Source organism: Aspergillus brunneoviolaceus (genome assembly GCF_003184695.1).
Source record: "Aspergillus brunneoviolaceus CBS 621.78 unplaced genomic scaffold BO95scaffold_40, whole genome shotgun sequence".
Classification (NCBI taxonomy): domain Eukaryota; kingdom Fungi; phylum Ascomycota; class Eurotiomycetes; order Eurotiales; family Aspergillaceae; genus Aspergillus; species Aspergillus brunneoviolaceus.
The window spans coordinates 335,273-350,756 of NW_020290770.1; the positions used below are offsets into that span (position 1 = coordinate 335,273).

Here is a 15,484-nt window from a genome sequence, read left to right on the forward strand (position 1 = left end):
ACGTGTGAAAAGAAATCATATCATTCGCTTCATAACTCAAACAAAATCCCTAAATATAGGCTAGCTACTTATTTAGCATCAGCGATCTTCTTCCAGCTCTCGCGGGCCTTCAGCTCCTCCCACCACTTCTGGGTATGCGGGTACTTGGGCAGGAGCTCGGCGAAGCCGAACGGCTCGACGAAGGCGCCGTACGGGAGGTGGTACAGATCCGCCAGGGTCACGCTGTCACCGGCCAGGTACTTCTGCTTGGACAGGATGCGCTCGTAGCCCTGCAGGGCGGCGTCCAGCTGGGCGACCAGCGCCTGCACGCGGCCCTCGTCCGTCTGGCCCAGACCCTTGTACGCCTTGAAGACCTTCTCGAATGCGATGCCGGACACGGCGGGGTCGAAGTAGGATTGTTCGACGGAGAGAGCCTGCGTTTACAGATGTGTGGGTTAGGGTCCAGCTGTTGTGTTGGGAGAGGGGCAGGGTATGGGTGAGCCACGTACCTGCTGGTACAGAGCAAAGGCCTTCAGGTCCGACTCGGGGGGAGAGACTTCGTTGCCCTGGCCGCGGTACCTGGAGGCGATGTACTGGCCGATGGCTCTGCTTTCTGTAGTGGGAGAGAGAGTGTGTGTTAGAGCTGGCAATGCGGGGAGCGAGGGTGATTGGGGGGGGGGAGCAAACGTACCGAAGATCTTGACTCCGGTCTCGGTGTCCTCGAGCGCGGGGACCTTGCCGAAGGGCTGGAGGTTCGCGAGGTAGGCCTCGGACTTGTGCTCGCCCTTGGCGAAGTCGATGGGGACGAACTCGTGGTCGACGCCCTTCTCGTTGAGGACAACCTGCACACGCTTGGTGCAGGTCGACATGGCGAGGCCGTGGAGCTTGAGGACCATTTTGGCGGGTTGTGAAGAGATGAAGTGAAGTTGATGTGTGAGGGAGGAGACTGAGAGATTGAGATGAAGGGATAGTGAGCGTGAAGTGAGAGACAAGGATGAGTACACGTAAGGTATATATGCGTAGGCACGAGCAATGGCGGGGTCAAATGGATGCAATCGATGCAATCAATGCAATCATGGGTGGATCCTGAAAACTGGGGCCCGCTTACGAGATTCCAAGGGTAGAACGCGGAATTTCTTCCGCGTCCCCCGAATAAGCATTAGCAATCATCCTGGCTGATCACAAATCCACTTTCAGCTTGGAAACAACAAGAATCGTTGTCTCAGATGGGGAGATGGGAAGTATTTGTTGCATACAAGGTACAGCACTCCGTATTGGAGTATATAATATCAGCAAAGAGGGTTCCACAGCGCTAGCGGGCTAAGCCTGGAGGATTGCACTACTGTTGTCCGGCATGAACTGGCATGGTTGCGGCAATCAGGGTGAAATGAGCCAATCTGGACCCAATCATGGTACATGAAGTGAAGCAGCAGTCACCGGGGCTGTGGTAAGCTTTGGCTAGATTGAGACAAGCATCTGGGTTCCCCCTGGATCCAGGATCAAATGGACAAATGAGCATTGTTCGGAAGTCGGCTGGGAGATAAAGGTTGCCACGGGAGCTCATGGGCTTGTTAATATACTTGTTGATTGGGCCTATCAACGGATTATAGAAAATGACAGCACTAAAGAGAGTGTGCCTACTATGCCTACGAGGATGATGATGATGTTGCAAGACTTTCCTAAGTGACAAGCTCCATTACCTCGAAACACTTTGTTGGCTCAGAACCGTAGGCTTCTGCAGCTGGGCGAAAGAAGTAGTTTGAGAAATCAATTGACTTGAACACACATGATTCATTCACCTGCAATTCACTACCCTGAATACTGATCATATCTCTCATCCCGTCGTCTGAGCTTCTACCTCAGGATCATTCAAGCTTTACCCTCTTGCTACCGTGCGTATTCAGAAACAGCACATACCCATTGACTATAGTCAGTCATCTTTTGATACTTTATCCTTGAGTGATCTGCGATACACTGCAAACAGCCAAGTAATTTCTTTTCGCATTTTCCCGTCCGACCGCCTGAACTTGCCAGTGGAGCTCAGATTAACAATCTCAGACTTCTAGACCATCTGTTACAATGGAGGCTCTGGGGCGCAGTCCGGACCTCCGTCGTACCGGACCAGCCGATTCATCATCATCACAATCACCACCTCCAGTTCTTACCAAGGAAACAGCCCAAGAAAGTCCTACGACTACGTGCAAGTCGCAAGGGAAGACTCGATACCCGTTACTAGAGGCGGATCCGGATACGGCCGCCAAGCTGAAGCGTTTCGCGCAGCGGCAATTCATAGCAGGCCTCGACAACTCACGCTTGGATTGGCCGGTGAAAGAGGCAATCCCGGAGATCAATCCAGGCCAATTTCATAAGGAGGCAGTCGAGCGGGTCCGCAACTGGTACTGGATCTGGAAGAGCCACAGTCTGAATCATGCACCCAAATGCTATGAACGCTGGGTTCTGTCCCAGCCAGAGCACGAGCGAGAGAGACTCACACAGTGTGCAGATTTCAAGGAGCTACGTTGTGTCCTGAATGCCGCATACGATGTAGAATGGACCTCATACATCTTATCTTGGGCTACAAAAGTCGTCTCGTTCCAAGACTGCTCTGCACTGGGGCAAAAATTCCTCAAGTGTAAGTCGGCCACTTCACACTGACTTCTGATGGCTGCGCTCATCCATATAGATTGTACGATACAGCTGATGGTCCGCGCTCACTTAACTGCTCTCCGACAAAAGTCCACAAGTCCTTCCCCGGAGCTAGCCAAGTTCGACCGGCAGTACTTACTCGCGTCGTTTGACGGTCTCCACACACACGAGAAATGGAGAAACTTGACTGTGGAGGACTTCCCATTCCGATCTGTGCCAGCCTTGCGAAAGCGGGCATGCCCGAAGCAAGTTGATATGAATGCTGATAGTGATGGCGATATTGGAACCGAGGGTGAACATCCTAGGACGAAGGCATCGACACACAGTTCTCCGGATTAGGTCCTTTAGATGTTCACCGGCCCGGCCTGCTGGTGAGATAATTGTTCTGGTGGTGTTGAAGGCTTGAATGGCATTTCTCGAGGGGAATTTCACAGAATCTGGTGTAGGCTGGCGGATACTTACTATTCTGACACTCAGGACGGATCTGGAGAGAGGCGCAGAACATAAGGGTAGACTGATCCTTTGCTGGCTGCGTCGGGTAGACCACTTTCCGACAGCACCATTACTCACAGCAGTCTAACTTTCCTTTATCCACTGACATCTTGATCTCCTTCTTGCTTCTGCTTTTGAGCCAACGAGATATGAGTGAAGTCATTAGCTTCATCCCAAGGTGTATTCCATTGGGAATTGTCATTTCTCTGCAGGGAGGTTTCGTCGAGTCTGACTGTAAGAGCTCTGCTTATGCATCTACCCCGCGGAATTGGTAAGCGGGAATCTCTTGCGTGCTTGGCGCATGCTAAAGTCCTTATCATTTGTATCCAGCCACCAAAGACACTCCCTAGTTTCTTACCATAAGCAGTAAGCCGTTTCGGGACTTGGTTGAGCAATTCTGATTGCTAATGCATGCTACAGAGGCTTTTGAGCTCTGAACTTGGGGAAGAGAGATGAGCCAATTCCCATCCCCGTCCCCGGTTTCGAACCGGGAAACTGCACCATGGCTTTGCGAATACGGAACCTATCCATAGAAAGTGAACTTTAAGTTAATCTGAACGTCCGCATTCATCATCTCTCAGAGAGACCCCGGAGAGCCCGCTGTATAAGCAAGCTCGTATCAATCTTTCTTTGACTTTCTGTTGCTAATACTCGACAGGGTCTCATGCAGTGATCGCATTTGTAATGCCCCCTCACCAACCACCGCAATGATCAGATAAATACCGGTCAGATCTCGCAATCGAGCCCGCCGGTTTGATACATCAGTTTATCAGACAAACCAGACCCACTTTGAATTGATTCCCCAAAGTCAACCACCATGACCACCACCGCACCCCCAGTCGTCCTCATTCTCGGTGCCGGCCGCAACATCGGCCAGCACACAGCCCAGCACTTCGCAGCGAAGGGCTACCGAGTCGCCCTCACGGCTCGAAACGTCAACCCCGATGACAGTACTGAAACCCAGCTCCATATCCAATGTGACCTTGCCGACCCCCAGGCCGTCCATGACGTCTTCTCGCGCGTGAAGACCACCCTGGGGGTTCCGAGCGTGGTCATCTACAATGGTATGTTCTCCGGTCTCCAGCCAACTTCTCCGCAATCTATACCAGAAAGCTATTAACCTTTGGTGTGGGAACAACTAGCCTACGGCTTGACCCCAACGGACGCCGACGACGTTTTCAAGATCACCACCGAGCAATTCACCCGTGATCTGAACGTCAACACCACCAGTGTTTTTGTCGCCGCCAAGCTGGCTGTCGAGGGATTCGAGACCCTGCCTGCCTCCGCAGCACGGACGTTCCTGTACACGGGGAACGCACTGAACACGGTTGCCGTGCCTCCGCTCTTCACGTTGGGGGTAGGGAAGACGGCCACTGCGCATATGATCGAGTGTGCGGCGATCGCGTACCGGGAGAAGGGATACAAGTGAGTTTTCTTGTTGTTTCCATCCTGATTTGGAATTTCTGGTACCGTGGGCTTTCGTCACTGACCCGAGTCAAGGTTCTACTTCGTCGACGAGCGGAGAGCGGACGGGTCATCTTCAGGCGACATCGACGGCGCGGCACACGCGCAGCTCTTCGCGGAGCTGGCCGAGAACAAGGAGCAACAACCGTGGCAGCAGACCTTCGTCAAGGGCGGGGGATACAAGGTGTTTGGCAAAGGGTTTCTGGGCAACTAACTGACTTGGCTGTCTATCAGTTCCATTCGTAGTACCATTCTATCTCGTCCCATAATCTATATAAAGACTGATCATAATGCAATCACACTCATCTAGCCCCCTCCAAGCTTCATCCCACGAGATTTACAAAAAAATCACCCCAAAATCTCCCCCAAATCCCTCCCCTCGCCTCCAACGACCGCCCGTCCACGATAATCCGTCGGCACGGCCTGCGACGCAAAGGCCAGAAACACCGCCTCCCACCGCCCATCGGGGAACCGAAACACCAACGCGCCATCCTTGAAGACGGCGTCCTCGTACGCCTTCCGACTCCCTTGGTTCATATGCACGTCGTGGATGCCCGTCCCGAACGAGCTCCCAAACACATACGCCGTCGCGCGCCGGTGGATCGCCTCCTTGAGGATGGGCGCCAGCTCATCCAGCATATCGTTATCGCTGCCGGGGATGTCGTGCGGGAGGAGGCGGCCGGCCTCGATATCCACCAACCTCGGGGTGGTGCGCAGGTAGTCCAGCCCGACGAGGGTGGGGTGGTGCTGCTGGTGGCGGTAGGGGAGCTCGCGCTCGTCGTCGTCGTCGGCGTTGTCCGGGTGCGATTTGATGCGGTGGAAGCCCGGGGCCAGGCTGGTGAGCTCGTGGACGAGCGGGTGGTGGGTGAAGTCGCGGACGAACCAGAAGACGAGGCGCGTGTCGTGCTGGGTGGATTTCACGTTGATGGCGACTTGGACTTCGGAGGCGCTGTGGTGGTCGTGTTCGCGGTCGTCGTCGGGGTTGGAGGGGCCGTCGCGTAAGAACAGGTTGATGTGGGGGGTCGTGTGGTCTTGGTGGGCGTTTTGCGCGTGGAAGCGGTGCGGGTGGCCGACCCAGACGCCGTAGTTGGGGATGGGCATTATGGCGGGATGTTCTTTGAGTGTGGCTGTTTGTTTGGGCGGTAAGCCAGAGGCTGGTGGATGGCTTGGCGGTGTTTGTATTTGAGTCTAATATTCTACAGGGCTTCTGGAAGGGGGCAGTGGACTGATTACTGTATTTATTTGTGGAATTGACAGTGCTTCGGGGAGTGAGGCTATTGACATGCTCGAAAAAAAGGAGAGAGTGGAGAATCGCGATGGAGCTGCTAGTGTGACACCAGGGTGGATCCGATGGGGACGATCGTCGATATCTAAAAAAGGATTGTTTAGTGGAGAAGGTCAGACCCGGAGAGAGATAGCTCTCGTTTGGGAGGTTGTTTGGGAGGCTATGAATATTGGTGAGTATTGTGTATATGATGCCCAATTGCCATCGATGCTAGCGAAGCGGACAATACACCCCGACTATTCTGCCTCAGGTATGGGATGCATGTCGAACATCCTCTCGAGGGCATCTAGGTAGTTCTTTCGTAAGGCGAGGAGTCTTTGGAAGTTGACTGAGGACAGTATTGTCTGCCAGTCTGGTTGCTGGATAGCTGACAGACTCTTCGTAATCCAGAACTTCAACTTGTCTTAGACCTACTGTGGATTGTTCTTTCTCAACTCTTCTTGTCAAAGGCAAGCAAGTATATTTCGTCCTCTACCTAACACTAACTATGTGATGGAAGTATCAACGCTCAACCGCTCTTGCAATCGATCTCAAGATCAACTTCCGCTCTGTCTCTGCTCCCGTATCTTGTTCATCGTGTTCAAATTCCAGAGTGACCGCGTCGACTGCCTTGCATCGAAGATCGCTTAGCTCTGATCCGATCGCAATTGGCATATCACCACGGCTGACCATATTGAAGATCCACCATAAGGTCCCTCGAAGGCGATCACTCAGGTCGGGCATCCGCAGTCGTGCCCGATTGACAAAAAGATACTTGATGGGGACTTCCTGATTCAATTTCTTCAGCATTTGGTATTGATCATTTCGAAGAAAGTCACGCAAGCCTCGCGTAGTCCTTGGCCCTTCAAGGTCTAGTTGCAAGGGCCTCGGATCATACACGAAGAGATGTTGTGGCTTGCCAGGGTCGGACGCCGTCGTATTCAATGGACCAGCCTCACGAACGGAAGCAATTGCCCACCAGTGCCAAGCTGTACCATAATGCCGGCCTTGCTTGGTAGCAAAAAGGGCCGCGTAATATGGACGAGTTTGCGTTGCGGCGAAATCGCTCACCATCATACTGGAATCACTCTCTTGAGGGGTGAGTGCCTTCTGGTGGTAGAAGTCGTCCACTACTGGTTTAGCGAGTAACTCAAAGTAGGCGCTAGTGTCACCTGGGATTTTTCCTGCAAGCTCAGTCATGGCATCGAATGCGCCTTTCAGATTTAACCCCTGGCTTGCGTCCCTCAACCAAGTAGGCAGGTCATCGTAGTTTAGCCCTCCACCTCGGCGGTCAATCCACCCCCAGATGTACTCGCGAGAAGGGGGATTCGATTCTGCAGGAGGAAGTTGGCCCGTCGATGCCAAAGGCCTTGCGGATACGTACGGCAGGTCTGCTTCTTGAGGCTGTCCTAATGGGTCTCCTCTCAGGAAGACTCTTGGCGGGGAGATCCTTCTGTGGAAGATCCTTTCCGGCAAGATCCTTCTCGGCAAGATACTGCTCATCCACCTAAGCCATTGGACCTGCCATTGGGCCCGCCTCTGGACCTGCCGCTTGATCTGAATCCGCCGCCGGTTCTGAGCCTGCGGCGCTTCCTGACTCAGCCTATTATCTTCAGCCTGCGTCGAACTGTCTTGTTGCGTTGAAGCTTCTGACAATATCGTCGGCTGAGCTGTTGTGATCGCATCTGGGTTCGCCGAGGGGTTCGAAGGCTGCGGTGCATTCGAAGGCTGCGGTGGGTACCCAGACTGATCTGGGCCCTGAGGATTCGGTGTATTCCAAGGGTGCGGTGGGTTTCCAGACTGCAGTGGGCCCACAGGCTGAGTCCTGTCCCAACACGGCGGTGGCCTCCAATTCTGCGATGCATCGTGAGCTTGTGCTTGGTCGGTAAAGGCAGAAGGGTACCTACACTAGCCATGGCTAACAACGTGGTAACGATAGATGTAGGTTCTGTTGTGGAAGAATAAGTGTGTTTGGTGTATTAAAATGAGGTATGAGGAGACAGATGCAGGAGAGGTCAAGACCTGGAGGAGCGAGAAAAGGGCCTTACAGCTAGAGGGAAAGCGACTGCCTACTTGAAAAGCAGTCATCCATGCTGTAACTGGAAGGAAGTCAGCGAGACGTTCCAATGAGCACCTTCTCTAGCAAGGCAGGAAGGCTCCATCTTCTCTGCAAGACTGAGAGGGTTCCCATATTGGCGAATGGAGGACGCAGATGTAGAGTTTCCATCAGTTGTTGAGCGCATAATTTCAACCTCGGTTCCAGCAACCAAGATGGCAGACAATCCTATTCTCAGCCAGGGCTCAGCCCGCTTCACATCTCTGATTCTCTATGCAGTTGCGCCTTTCATAACAAATGAACCCAGTAGGAGGAAACCTCGTAAGTATCGTAGATCGCCGGCTCCTCCGCCCTCAGCGCCGCAAACACTTCCCCCATCATCACCATCCGACTCAGGAGATACAACGCCGGAGAAGACAGGCTCACGATAGTCACAATCCCTCCCATCGGAGCACCACTTTCTCGAAGTGCATGAACACCAGCATGGACCCCATGGACACGAATGCCGCGATACGCCACAGCCACAACTCCACCGTGGTGGGGAAGACATCATTACATGACACCAGGTGCAGGGCCCCGAACGACATTCCGAAGAGACACGTCAACGGCCAAAGCTTGGAGCGATATATATCGGGATCCCAGTGAGCAACCACAATTTCCTTTTTGTTTCCTTCTGTCTGAAAGTCGACATGTGTTGGTGGATCTGCAAGTGAGGATGATGACGACCCCGACGACCCCGGCGACTCCGACGAGCTCTTCTTCGTCTCGAGTACCCGCTCCGCCATCATCCGATCCCTCTCCTCCTTCTCGAACACCCGCGGTGTCAGGTACCAGATACTCCAGTAGGTGACCTGATCGCGCAAGCCCTCGTTGTCGAACTTGTGACTGACCGCCAGACACTCAAACACCGCACGCTGCTCGCTCGTCATCGCTACGGGCAGCTCCACCACCGTCGGCGACCGGATATCCTTGGGCTTGTGCCACCAGAAGAAATAAGTCACCGCGATGAGCGGGATATACCCCAGGGTCATGGCCTCGAGCTGCGCCAGGGGTAGCCCGTGCACGGCGCGCAGGATGCACTGCGCCACGAACCACAGCACCTGCGCCAGCGCGATCAGCTTCGCCACTGCATCCGCTTTACTCTTGTCCTCGATGTCCGTGACGGCCAGCCCCCAGCGGGTGTGGTCCTTCCACTCGATCAGGCCCTGCTGCAGTAGCCAGACGTACTGGTTAGGCCACAGGACTCGGTCGCCTAGCGGGGTGCGGTAGCGCAGGGCGAGCATGCTGATGTAAAATGCGTGGAGGAGGGTGAATGGTTGTGCTTGCTTGTTGTTGTGCTGCGGGTCTTTGATCTCGGGGCTGGTTAGAATCATGAAATCGCGGCGCATGCGTCGACATTGCGCCCATTCTTGGAGGCCCTCGACGGCGATAAACTCCGGTGCGATGAGGGTTTTGAGGAAGAGCGCCACCTTGTGGAAGAAGCTGTGGCGCATGGAGGCGTGCACGCGCGGGTGGATTACGACCCAGGTGCAGAGGAAGAGGGTCGTTAGGCAGCTGGTGAGCAGGCTGAGGGTGCCCCGGCCGGAGTTCTCGGGGATCCAGCCTACGAGTTCGGGATAGTGGGTTGAGGTGGAGGTTGTTGTTGGGGCTGTTACTATGTTGGTGGCTGTATAGTTGACTGAGGACATTGGGACGTTGAGTCTTGAATGCAAGGCCCAGTGATTTAATGTTTCTATCGTGGCTTAAAGATAACGGGATATATATTTGTATAGAGATGATGCAGTTCTACGCCAAATTGGTTAACGAGGATTCTTGTAGCCTTTGTATGCACGTTATGCGCTGCTTGAGGCTATGAGACTCTACTTAGTTTTGGAATGCGTCGGTAGCAGCGAAGATGGTTGAATGCCAGGTCCCAGAGCGCCAGCAAGTTTTTTCCTCCGAATGACAGGTTGAAATTAAGCGCTGCTGTCACGCTAATGTAGGTGGTGTTTCGACCTTTGCTATGGCCAGAATCATAGGTTGTGCACTTGCCATAGTTCTCTGCGAGCACTGTGTGCGCTGGGATTTCCTAAAATATCTTTTCTCGCAGGTCAATTTACACTGAATGACACGGTCGGTTCTGGTGAAATCGCTGGTCCAAAGGACATCTCCAGTTGTTGTTGATGTTACTAGGTAGTGATTGCTTGAGACCCCGCGGTTTAGTGTCGGCGATAAGCGCTGATCCGCCGCCAGCCTCAGTCACATTCTCACCTTCTCATGGTCCACAACATCACTCTCCCAATCTCACTCTCCTTGGAATTTTCGCTCTGATTTCTCGTCCTTCTCCCTCCTAACCACCACTTCGTCATGACAATAGGCGACATCATGCTATCAATGGTCAAATATGGCTCTTTCTCGGCCGCAATCGCCGTCGGACTGTATGCCGCCCTGCTAGGACTGTTGACTCGGCCTGGCTTCCAAGCGCATGTGGTTTACCTGCATGCGGTGCAGATGACCTGGTTCAAAGACCTCACGGTCCCCGAATCATTCGGGTTTCTTCACAATCAAGTCACTTCCTTCTTCATTCCCACACCAGACGGCCACCGCCTCTTCGCCTGGCACATCCTGCCTCTTTCCGTCTATCACCAGAACGAGCGTGCTCTCCTATCGGAAGATACTCCGGGCGTCATCACCAACACCACGACGCGCCACGCGTTCAACCTCCTCTCCTCCGACCCAGATGCCATCCTCGTCCTCCACTTCCACGGCGCCGGGGGAACCGTCGGGTCAGGGTATCGGGTCCCCAACTACCGAGCTCTCGCGGCCGGCTACCCAGCCAAAAACATCCACGTGCTGACCTTCGACTACCGCGGCTTCGGTCTGACGAACGGCTCCCCCTCCGAGCCCGGTCTTATCACCGATGCTCTCGCCGTCGTAGACTGGGCCCTGAACGTTGCCAACATTCCGCCGCATCGCATTCTCCTCTTCGGCCAGTCTCTGGGCACCGCAGTGACTCTGGCCGTCGTCCAGCATCACGCCCGCCAATCTCCGCCGGTGGCGTTCAAGGGAATCATACTTGTAGCTCCTTTTGTCGATGTCCCGACCCTGGTGTCAACATACCGCGTGGCCGGAACAGTTCCCATCCTAAGTCCGCTCGCGCGGTTTCCGGTTCTGTTCCAGGCGCTGCAAGGGTTCATCCGCGACCAGTGGAGCAGCGGAGAACGGATTGCGGAATTCATTCACGCGAGTGAAGTGAATAGCTTGCCGTATCGGCTCACTGTCATCCACGCGGAGGATGATTATGATATTCCCTGGTGGCATGCCCGGGAATTGGTTGCGCGTGGAGTGCGTGCGTCGGGCCGAGATGGGGTGGAGGAAGCGGATGTGAAGGTGGATCTTGGCGCTTCAGGGACGATCAGGGAGTGGGGATCAACCCAAGGAGTAATACGAGAGGAGATCCTGAAGACGGGGCTGCACGATGTGATCATGGGAGATGCGGTGGTGTCGATGGCGGTGTTGCGGAGTTTGGAGGGTGTATGACGTCAATTGTCGTCGCTTTGCTAGAAGATAGTATCGTACCATATTTTTTACTAGATCGGATTTTCCAACCAACCTACCACAACATTGGCTTAAGTGCCTCCAAGAAATATCAACTTAGATGAATCTGCAGTAACTTGAGTAATACTTGTCGATCAACCTGGGGCCGAGGTCAGCCCTACCCCAAGCAACAACCGAAACGCTCATCATTTCGTCAAAGGGACCCATCCGCATGCGACCCATGGTTCACAGCACTGTCTGGGTACAGTGACAACCACCACCATCCTGACATCACTCCTGCATACCCTGTATCAGCGCGCCACCGCTCAAAAGACCTGCTTGCTGCTCGCATGTCCTCTGCGCAAATTCAGTCTTCTTCATTCACCACAACCTGCCTCTGCATCTGGAGATTATCCTCACCATGCGCCTTCCGTTGGAGACACCAGATGCCACGCACCCCGAAATTCACGCCTACATCCTCGGCGCAGGGATCACCTCTCTCTCCGCCGCCGTCCACCTCCTGCAAGAAGGTCACCTCCCGGCCTCGCACATCCACATCCTCGAGACCCTCGACCAAGCGGGCGGCGGGACCGTCAGCTCCGGCAATGCAGAGGAAGGATATCACTACCGGGCGGGGGGGATGCCATTGCTGAATGGCGATGCGATGGCGACGTTGTTCGCTGAGGTTCCATCCGATGTGAATCCGGGGAAGAGCGTTTTGGATGACCTATACGAGTACTGGGGTCTACCGGTGGCTACAGCCGGTCAGCATCATCAGCAGCAGCGTGGTGGGCTGGGAGAGGAACAGACACAACATCCCCACCAGCAGCAACAATCTCAGTGCCACCAGACGCGGGTCATCCGACGGTCGAAGCACGGCCTCGTCCGGATCGACTGCAAACACAGTACAAGTCTTGGGCTGCGGGATCGGGTGGAAGTGTTTCGGTTCATGAATAAAAGTGAGGTCACGTTGGGGAGATCGCGCATTCGGGATCACTTTGCGAAGGGGTTCTTTGATGGATCTTACTGGGGGGTGTTGAGTACCACGTATGTGTATCCCTACCCTTGACGATGCGGGGTCTTGGACATGTTCATGCACTATTAAGTCTTTCTGCTCGTGCATGAGCAACGCTGACACACAGCCATCAGATTCGGCTTCAAATCCTGCCACAGCGCCGCCGAATTCCACCGCGCCCTGCACAAATTCGGACACGACATCGCGAGCGTCACCAGCTCGCACCCCCGTCCCCTGGACGGCGGCCAATACAACCGCCACGAGTCGCTCGTCGCCCCGATCGCCCGCTTCCTCCGCCGCCAAGGGGTCGACTTCCAATTCCAGACCACCGTCACGGACATCATCTTCGCCGACGACGACGCCGCCGCCTCCAATTCGGGGTCTGCGTCAGCCAGCGTCCACACGACCCCAAGCACCCGCCAGCGCAAGCGCAGCAGCCGCCATAACTCCAACGACAACACCCAAAAGGCCGAGCAGCAGCACCTCCCACCGTCCACCGAGCCGCCCTACCCACCGCGCCTCGTCTCCGCCATCATCGCCCACCCCCTCAACGGACCGGAGCAGACCATCCCCGTCCAACCGCACGACATCGTCCTCGTCTCCCTGGGCAGCGCCATGTCCGGCTCCAGCCTCGGCAGCAACACGACCGCCCCGCCACTCTACCAAATGGAAGCCGACCACGAGCTCGACGAGAACTGGCTACTATGGCTCGAGCTGACGACCAAGGACCCGCGTCGCTTAGGGAATGCGTATAACTTCTGCACGCGCCTCGAGGAATCCCGCCTCGAGTCCTTCACGATGACTCTCCGCGCCGCCGGCGGGAATCGCATCCTCGAACGTATCACCGGTACAAACAACAATTCTACCACGGAATCATCATCGCCGATGTTCGTCTCCCTGATCGACACCCCCTGGGTAGTCAGTCTGCACGTCCCGCCGCAACCGGTCTTCCCGGACCAGCCGGCCGAGATACAGGTCCTCTGGGGGTACGCTTTGTACCCCGAGCGGACCGGGGAGGTGGTGCGCAAGCCGATGCTGGAGTGCACGGGGGAGGAGATCCTGCGGGAGGTGCTGGCGCAGTTGGAGGTCAAGGAGACGGAGGCCGACCGGATCCTGCAGGGGGCTATCACCGTCCCCTGCGTCGTGCCGCGCATGGCAGCGGGCTTGCTGCCGCGGGGCGAGGGCAACCGCCCGCGCGTGATCCCCCCCGCGATCTGGAATTTGGGGTTGATTGGCCAGTTTGTGGAGATTGAGGGGGAGACGGGGGTTACGGCCATGGAGTATAGTGTGCTTGGGGCGCAGATGGCGGTGCGGAAGTTGGTGGGCAGGGTTTCTTCGGTGTTTGGGGAGGGGGAAGGGGGGAGGAAGGCTGTGCCAGGGGGGGAGAAGGAACAGCAGCAGCAGCAGCAGCACAAGGCCAAAGAGTTGAGGAAACGGTCTTGGTTGCCGTTGCGTTGTAGTTAGACTGGGAGTATGTAGGCTATTCTGAACGAGGATGATCTTTTGTGGAAATGAGGTAATAAGATGGTGGATACTACAATGTCGACATACCCAGTTGTACAGTAGAGTACATTATCGAAATGAGTCCCGAATGAAAATCAAATTGGATATCAAACACACCCTTCCCCAAAACTCAAGAACCAACTTTTTCCTCCCGTAGACATACACCTTCTAGCTCCCCCCCCCAAAACCTAACGCTTTCTCACCCACTCACACTCCTCCAACCACCCCTCCAAATTCTTCAACCCGGGATACAACTTCCGCAACCGCGGGATATCCGCCCCGTACCCTTGCTCATAGAACCACGTGAACATCGTCCGGGGATCGCCCATCACCCACAGCACCAGATAACACAGCACGCGGTACGTGGTCGGCAGCGGGCGGCCGCCCGTCTTCGTGCGCACCGTCCGCTGCAGATGCTCGTAGGTCAGATCGTCGCCCGCCAGCGACAGGCACTGGTTCCGGAAGGGGGCCGCCGCCGCGCCCGCCCGCACCAGCGCCATCGCCGCGAAGTGGCCCACGTCCGCCACGGACACGCACTGCAGCGGTTTCCCCTGTAGGTAGGCGTCCCACGCCGTCGCGGCGATTTTGCCGGTGAAGCCCGTGGTCGGGCTGAGGTTCTCGAAGAAGAAGGTCGGGCGGAGGATCGTCCAGGTCATGGGGGTGGTGCTGTTGCTGTCGCTGGCGCCGCCTGTGCCACCGGCTTCGGCTGCCCGGGTCCGCGTGAACAGGTGCTGCTCGATCCGGTGCTTGCTGATGAAGTGCGGGATGCTGGTCGGGTTGTCGCTGGAGGCGTCGCCGCCCCGGTCGACGGAGCTGTACACAAAGTGCGGGATTTGGTGCGCCAGGGCCGCGTCGATGAGGGCTTTGCCTTGGTGTTCTTCTTTTTGCACGCTTTGGCCGGCGGCGAAGGGGTTCTATACATGTTTCACTTGTGTAAATATACAGTACTGGACATGTAGTGTGTTGTCTTGGATGTAGTGACAGTTGTGGGGGTGTGGGGAATCCGGGGGACAGGGGAAATGCTGAGAAGTTGAGGGCAGGTCTACCTGAACGCTAAAGACGCCGGAAATCGGCAACGTCGCGGCTTTCTTTGCATTTTCGAAGATCTGCGCCGGGTGGTCGAGGTCCCCCTGGATGAGCTTGATCTTGGGGGATTTCTGGGTGAGGCGGCGGGCGGCGCTGGAGTGCGGGTTGCGGGTCACGGCGAGGATCTCCACATCGAGTTCCTGGGCGAGGAGGGCGTTGATCACGGCACTGCCTTGGTTGCCGGTGGCTCCTGTGATGAGGAGTGCGAGGGGCATGGTTGGGGGTGTGGAGTATGACTCTTAAGAGGCTGTGGTGGTGAATATGAAAGTGAAAGTGAAAGTAGAAAGATGGAAGGGAATATTCCAGTCCATGTGGAGAAATAAGGATAAGGTATGAAAGTGGAGAGAAGGCTAGAACATTTTTTTCGAAGCTGGAGTCGATCAACCTTGCGCATTAATGGTCCATTACCGGATCCGTCAGTCACCGTGACCTCATTTTGCGGGGGAGGATGAGAAGGCGGGGG

General features: G+C 55.5%; 8 protein-coding genes across 8 annotated transcripts; 3 read left to right on the forward strand and 5 right to left on the reverse strand.

Annotated features, from left to right (window-relative positions):
• Nucleotides 1–4: 4 nt before the first annotated feature.
• BO95DRAFT_415506 (glutathione S-transferase) lies at nucleotides 5–1,037 on the reverse strand. The gene is made up of 3 exons (XM_025584354.1): nucleotides 671–1,037; nucleotides 489–592; nucleotides 5–413 (listed from the first exon to the last, which is right to left on the reverse strand). The coding sequence occupies exons 1-3, from the start codon at nucleotides 873–875 to the stop codon at nucleotides 69–71; spliced, it is 654 nt and encodes a 217-aa protein (XP_025441511.1). The 5' UTR covers nucleotides 876–1,037; the 3' UTR covers nucleotides 5–68.
• Nucleotides 1,038–3,741: 2,704 nt separating this feature from the next.
• Nucleotides 3,742–4,862, forward strand: BO95DRAFT_164530 (SDR family NAD(P)-dependent oxidoreductase). The gene is made up of 3 exons (XM_025580753.1): nucleotides 3,742–4,181; nucleotides 4,260–4,542; nucleotides 4,618–4,862. Exons 1-3 carry the CDS (start codon nucleotides 3,935–3,937, stop codon nucleotides 4,793–4,795), a joined length of 708 nt encoding a protein of 235 aa, XP_025441512.1. The 5' UTR covers nucleotides 3,742–3,934; the 3' UTR covers nucleotides 4,796–4,862.
• BO95DRAFT_164533 (YukJ family protein) lies at nucleotides 4,615–5,786 on the reverse strand. The gene has a single exon (XM_025580754.1). It carries the CDS (start codon nucleotides 5,680–5,682, stop codon nucleotides 4,930–4,932), a length of 753 nt encoding a protein of 250 aa, XP_025441513.1. The 5' UTR covers nucleotides 5,683–5,786; the 3' UTR covers nucleotides 4,615–4,929.
• Nucleotides 5,787–6,367: 581 nt separating this feature from the next.
• On the reverse strand, nucleotides 6,368–8,046 carry BO95DRAFT_498639 (uncharacterized protein; the record flags this gene model as incomplete). The annotated part of the gene is made up of 2 exons (XM_025590927.1): nucleotides 7,753–8,046; nucleotides 6,368–7,699 (listed from the first exon to the last, which is right to left on the reverse strand). Exons 1-2 carry the CDS (start codon nucleotides 7,759–7,761, stop codon nucleotides 6,368–6,370), a joined length of 1,341 nt encoding a protein of 446 aa, XP_025441514.1. The 5' UTR covers nucleotides 7,762–8,046.
• Nucleotides 8,047–8,332: 286 nt separating this feature from the next.
• On the reverse strand, nucleotides 8,333–9,589 carry BO95DRAFT_482862 (uncharacterized protein; the record flags this gene model as incomplete). Its single annotated transcript, XM_025590265.1, has 1 exon — nucleotides 8,333–9,589. One exon carries the CDS (start codon nucleotides 9,587–9,589, stop codon nucleotides 8,333–8,335), a length of 1,257 nt encoding a protein of 418 aa, XP_025441515.1.
• Nucleotides 9,590–10,163: 574 nt separating this feature from the next.
• BO95DRAFT_443722 (alpha/beta hydrolase) lies at nucleotides 10,164–11,493 on the forward strand. The gene has a single exon (XM_025586716.1). The coding sequence runs from the start codon at nucleotides 10,275–10,277 to the stop codon at nucleotides 11,418–11,420; it is 1,146 nt and encodes a 381-aa protein (XP_025441516.1). The 5' UTR covers nucleotides 10,164–10,274; the 3' UTR covers nucleotides 11,421–11,493.
• Nucleotides 11,494–11,496: 3 nt separating this feature from the next.
• On the forward strand, nucleotides 11,497–14,039 carry BO95DRAFT_474171 (oleate hydratase). The gene is made up of 4 exons (XM_025589780.1): nucleotides 11,497–12,168; nucleotides 12,268–12,464; nucleotides 12,567–13,770; nucleotides 13,912–14,039. The coding sequence occupies exons 1-4, from the start codon at nucleotides 11,839–11,841 to the stop codon at nucleotides 13,945–13,947; spliced, it is 1,767 nt and encodes a 588-aa protein (XP_025441517.1). The 5' UTR covers nucleotides 11,497–11,838; the 3' UTR covers nucleotides 13,948–14,039.
• BO95DRAFT_474172 (NAD(P)-binding protein) lies at nucleotides 13,990–15,439 on the reverse strand. The gene is made up of 2 exons (XM_025589781.1): nucleotides 14,982–15,439; nucleotides 13,990–14,849 (listed from the first exon to the last, which is right to left on the reverse strand). The coding sequence occupies exons 1-2, from the start codon at nucleotides 15,234–15,236 to the stop codon at nucleotides 14,124–14,126; spliced, it is 981 nt and encodes a 326-aa protein (XP_025441518.1). The 5' UTR covers nucleotides 15,237–15,439; the 3' UTR covers nucleotides 13,990–14,123.
• Between the last annotated feature and the right edge of the window lie 45 nt (nucleotides 15,440–15,484).

Excerpts from the sequence above, each read along its gene's own strand:
- BO95DRAFT_415506 (XM_025584354.1), bottom strand. The coding sequence starts at position 875 with ATGGTCCTCAAGCTCCACGGCCTCGCCATGTCGACCTGCACCAAGCGT. Across the intron at positions 593-670 it reads GACCGGAGTCAAGATCTTCG|AAAGCAGAGCCATCGGCCAG; the intron begins GTACGTTTGCTC and ends CTCCCACTACAG. Across the intron at positions 414-488 it reads CCTTTGCTCTGTACCAGCAG|GCTCTCTCCGTCGAACAATC; the intron begins GTACGTGGCTCA and ends CTGTAAACGCAG.
- BO95DRAFT_164530 (XM_025580753.1), top strand. The coding sequence starts at position 3,935 with ATGACCACCACCGCACCCCCAGTCGTCCTCATTCTCGGTGCCGGCCGC. Across the intron at positions 4,182-4,259 it reads GAGCGTGGTCATCTACAATG|CCTACGGCTTGACCCCAACG; the intron begins GTATGTTCTCCG and ends GGGAACAACTAG. Across the intron at positions 4,543-4,617 it reads TACCGGGAGAAGGGATACAA|GTTCTACTTCGTCGACGAGC; the intron begins GTGAGTTTTCTT and ends ACCCGAGTCAAG.
- BO95DRAFT_164533 (XM_025580754.1), bottom strand. The coding sequence starts at position 5,682 with ATGCCCATCCCCAACTACGGCGTCTGGGTCGGCCACCCGCACCGCTTC.
- BO95DRAFT_443722 (XM_025586716.1), top strand. The coding sequence starts at position 10,275 with ATGGTCAAATATGGCTCTTTCTCGGCCGCAATCGCCGTCGGACTGTAT.
- BO95DRAFT_474171 (XM_025589780.1), top strand. The coding sequence starts at position 11,839 with ATGCGCCTTCCGTTGGAGACACCAGATGCCACGCACCCCGAAATTCAC. Across the intron at positions 12,465-12,566 it reads TGGGGGGTGTTGAGTACCAC|ATTCGGCTTCAAATCCTGCC; the intron begins GTATGTGTATCC and ends CACAGCCATCAG. Across the intron at positions 13,771-13,911 it reads TGGTGGGCAGGGTTTCTTCG|GCTATTCTGAACGAGGATGA; the intron begins GTGTTTGGGGAG and ends GGGAGTATGTAG.
- BO95DRAFT_474172 (XM_025589781.1), bottom strand. The coding sequence starts at position 15,236 with ATGCCCCTCGCACTCCTCATCACAGGAGCCACCGGCAACCAAGGCAGT. Across the intron at positions 14,850-14,981 it reads CCGGCGTCTTTAGCGTTCAG|AACCCCTTCGCCGCCGGCCA; the intron begins GTAGACCTGCCC and ends AAACATGTATAG.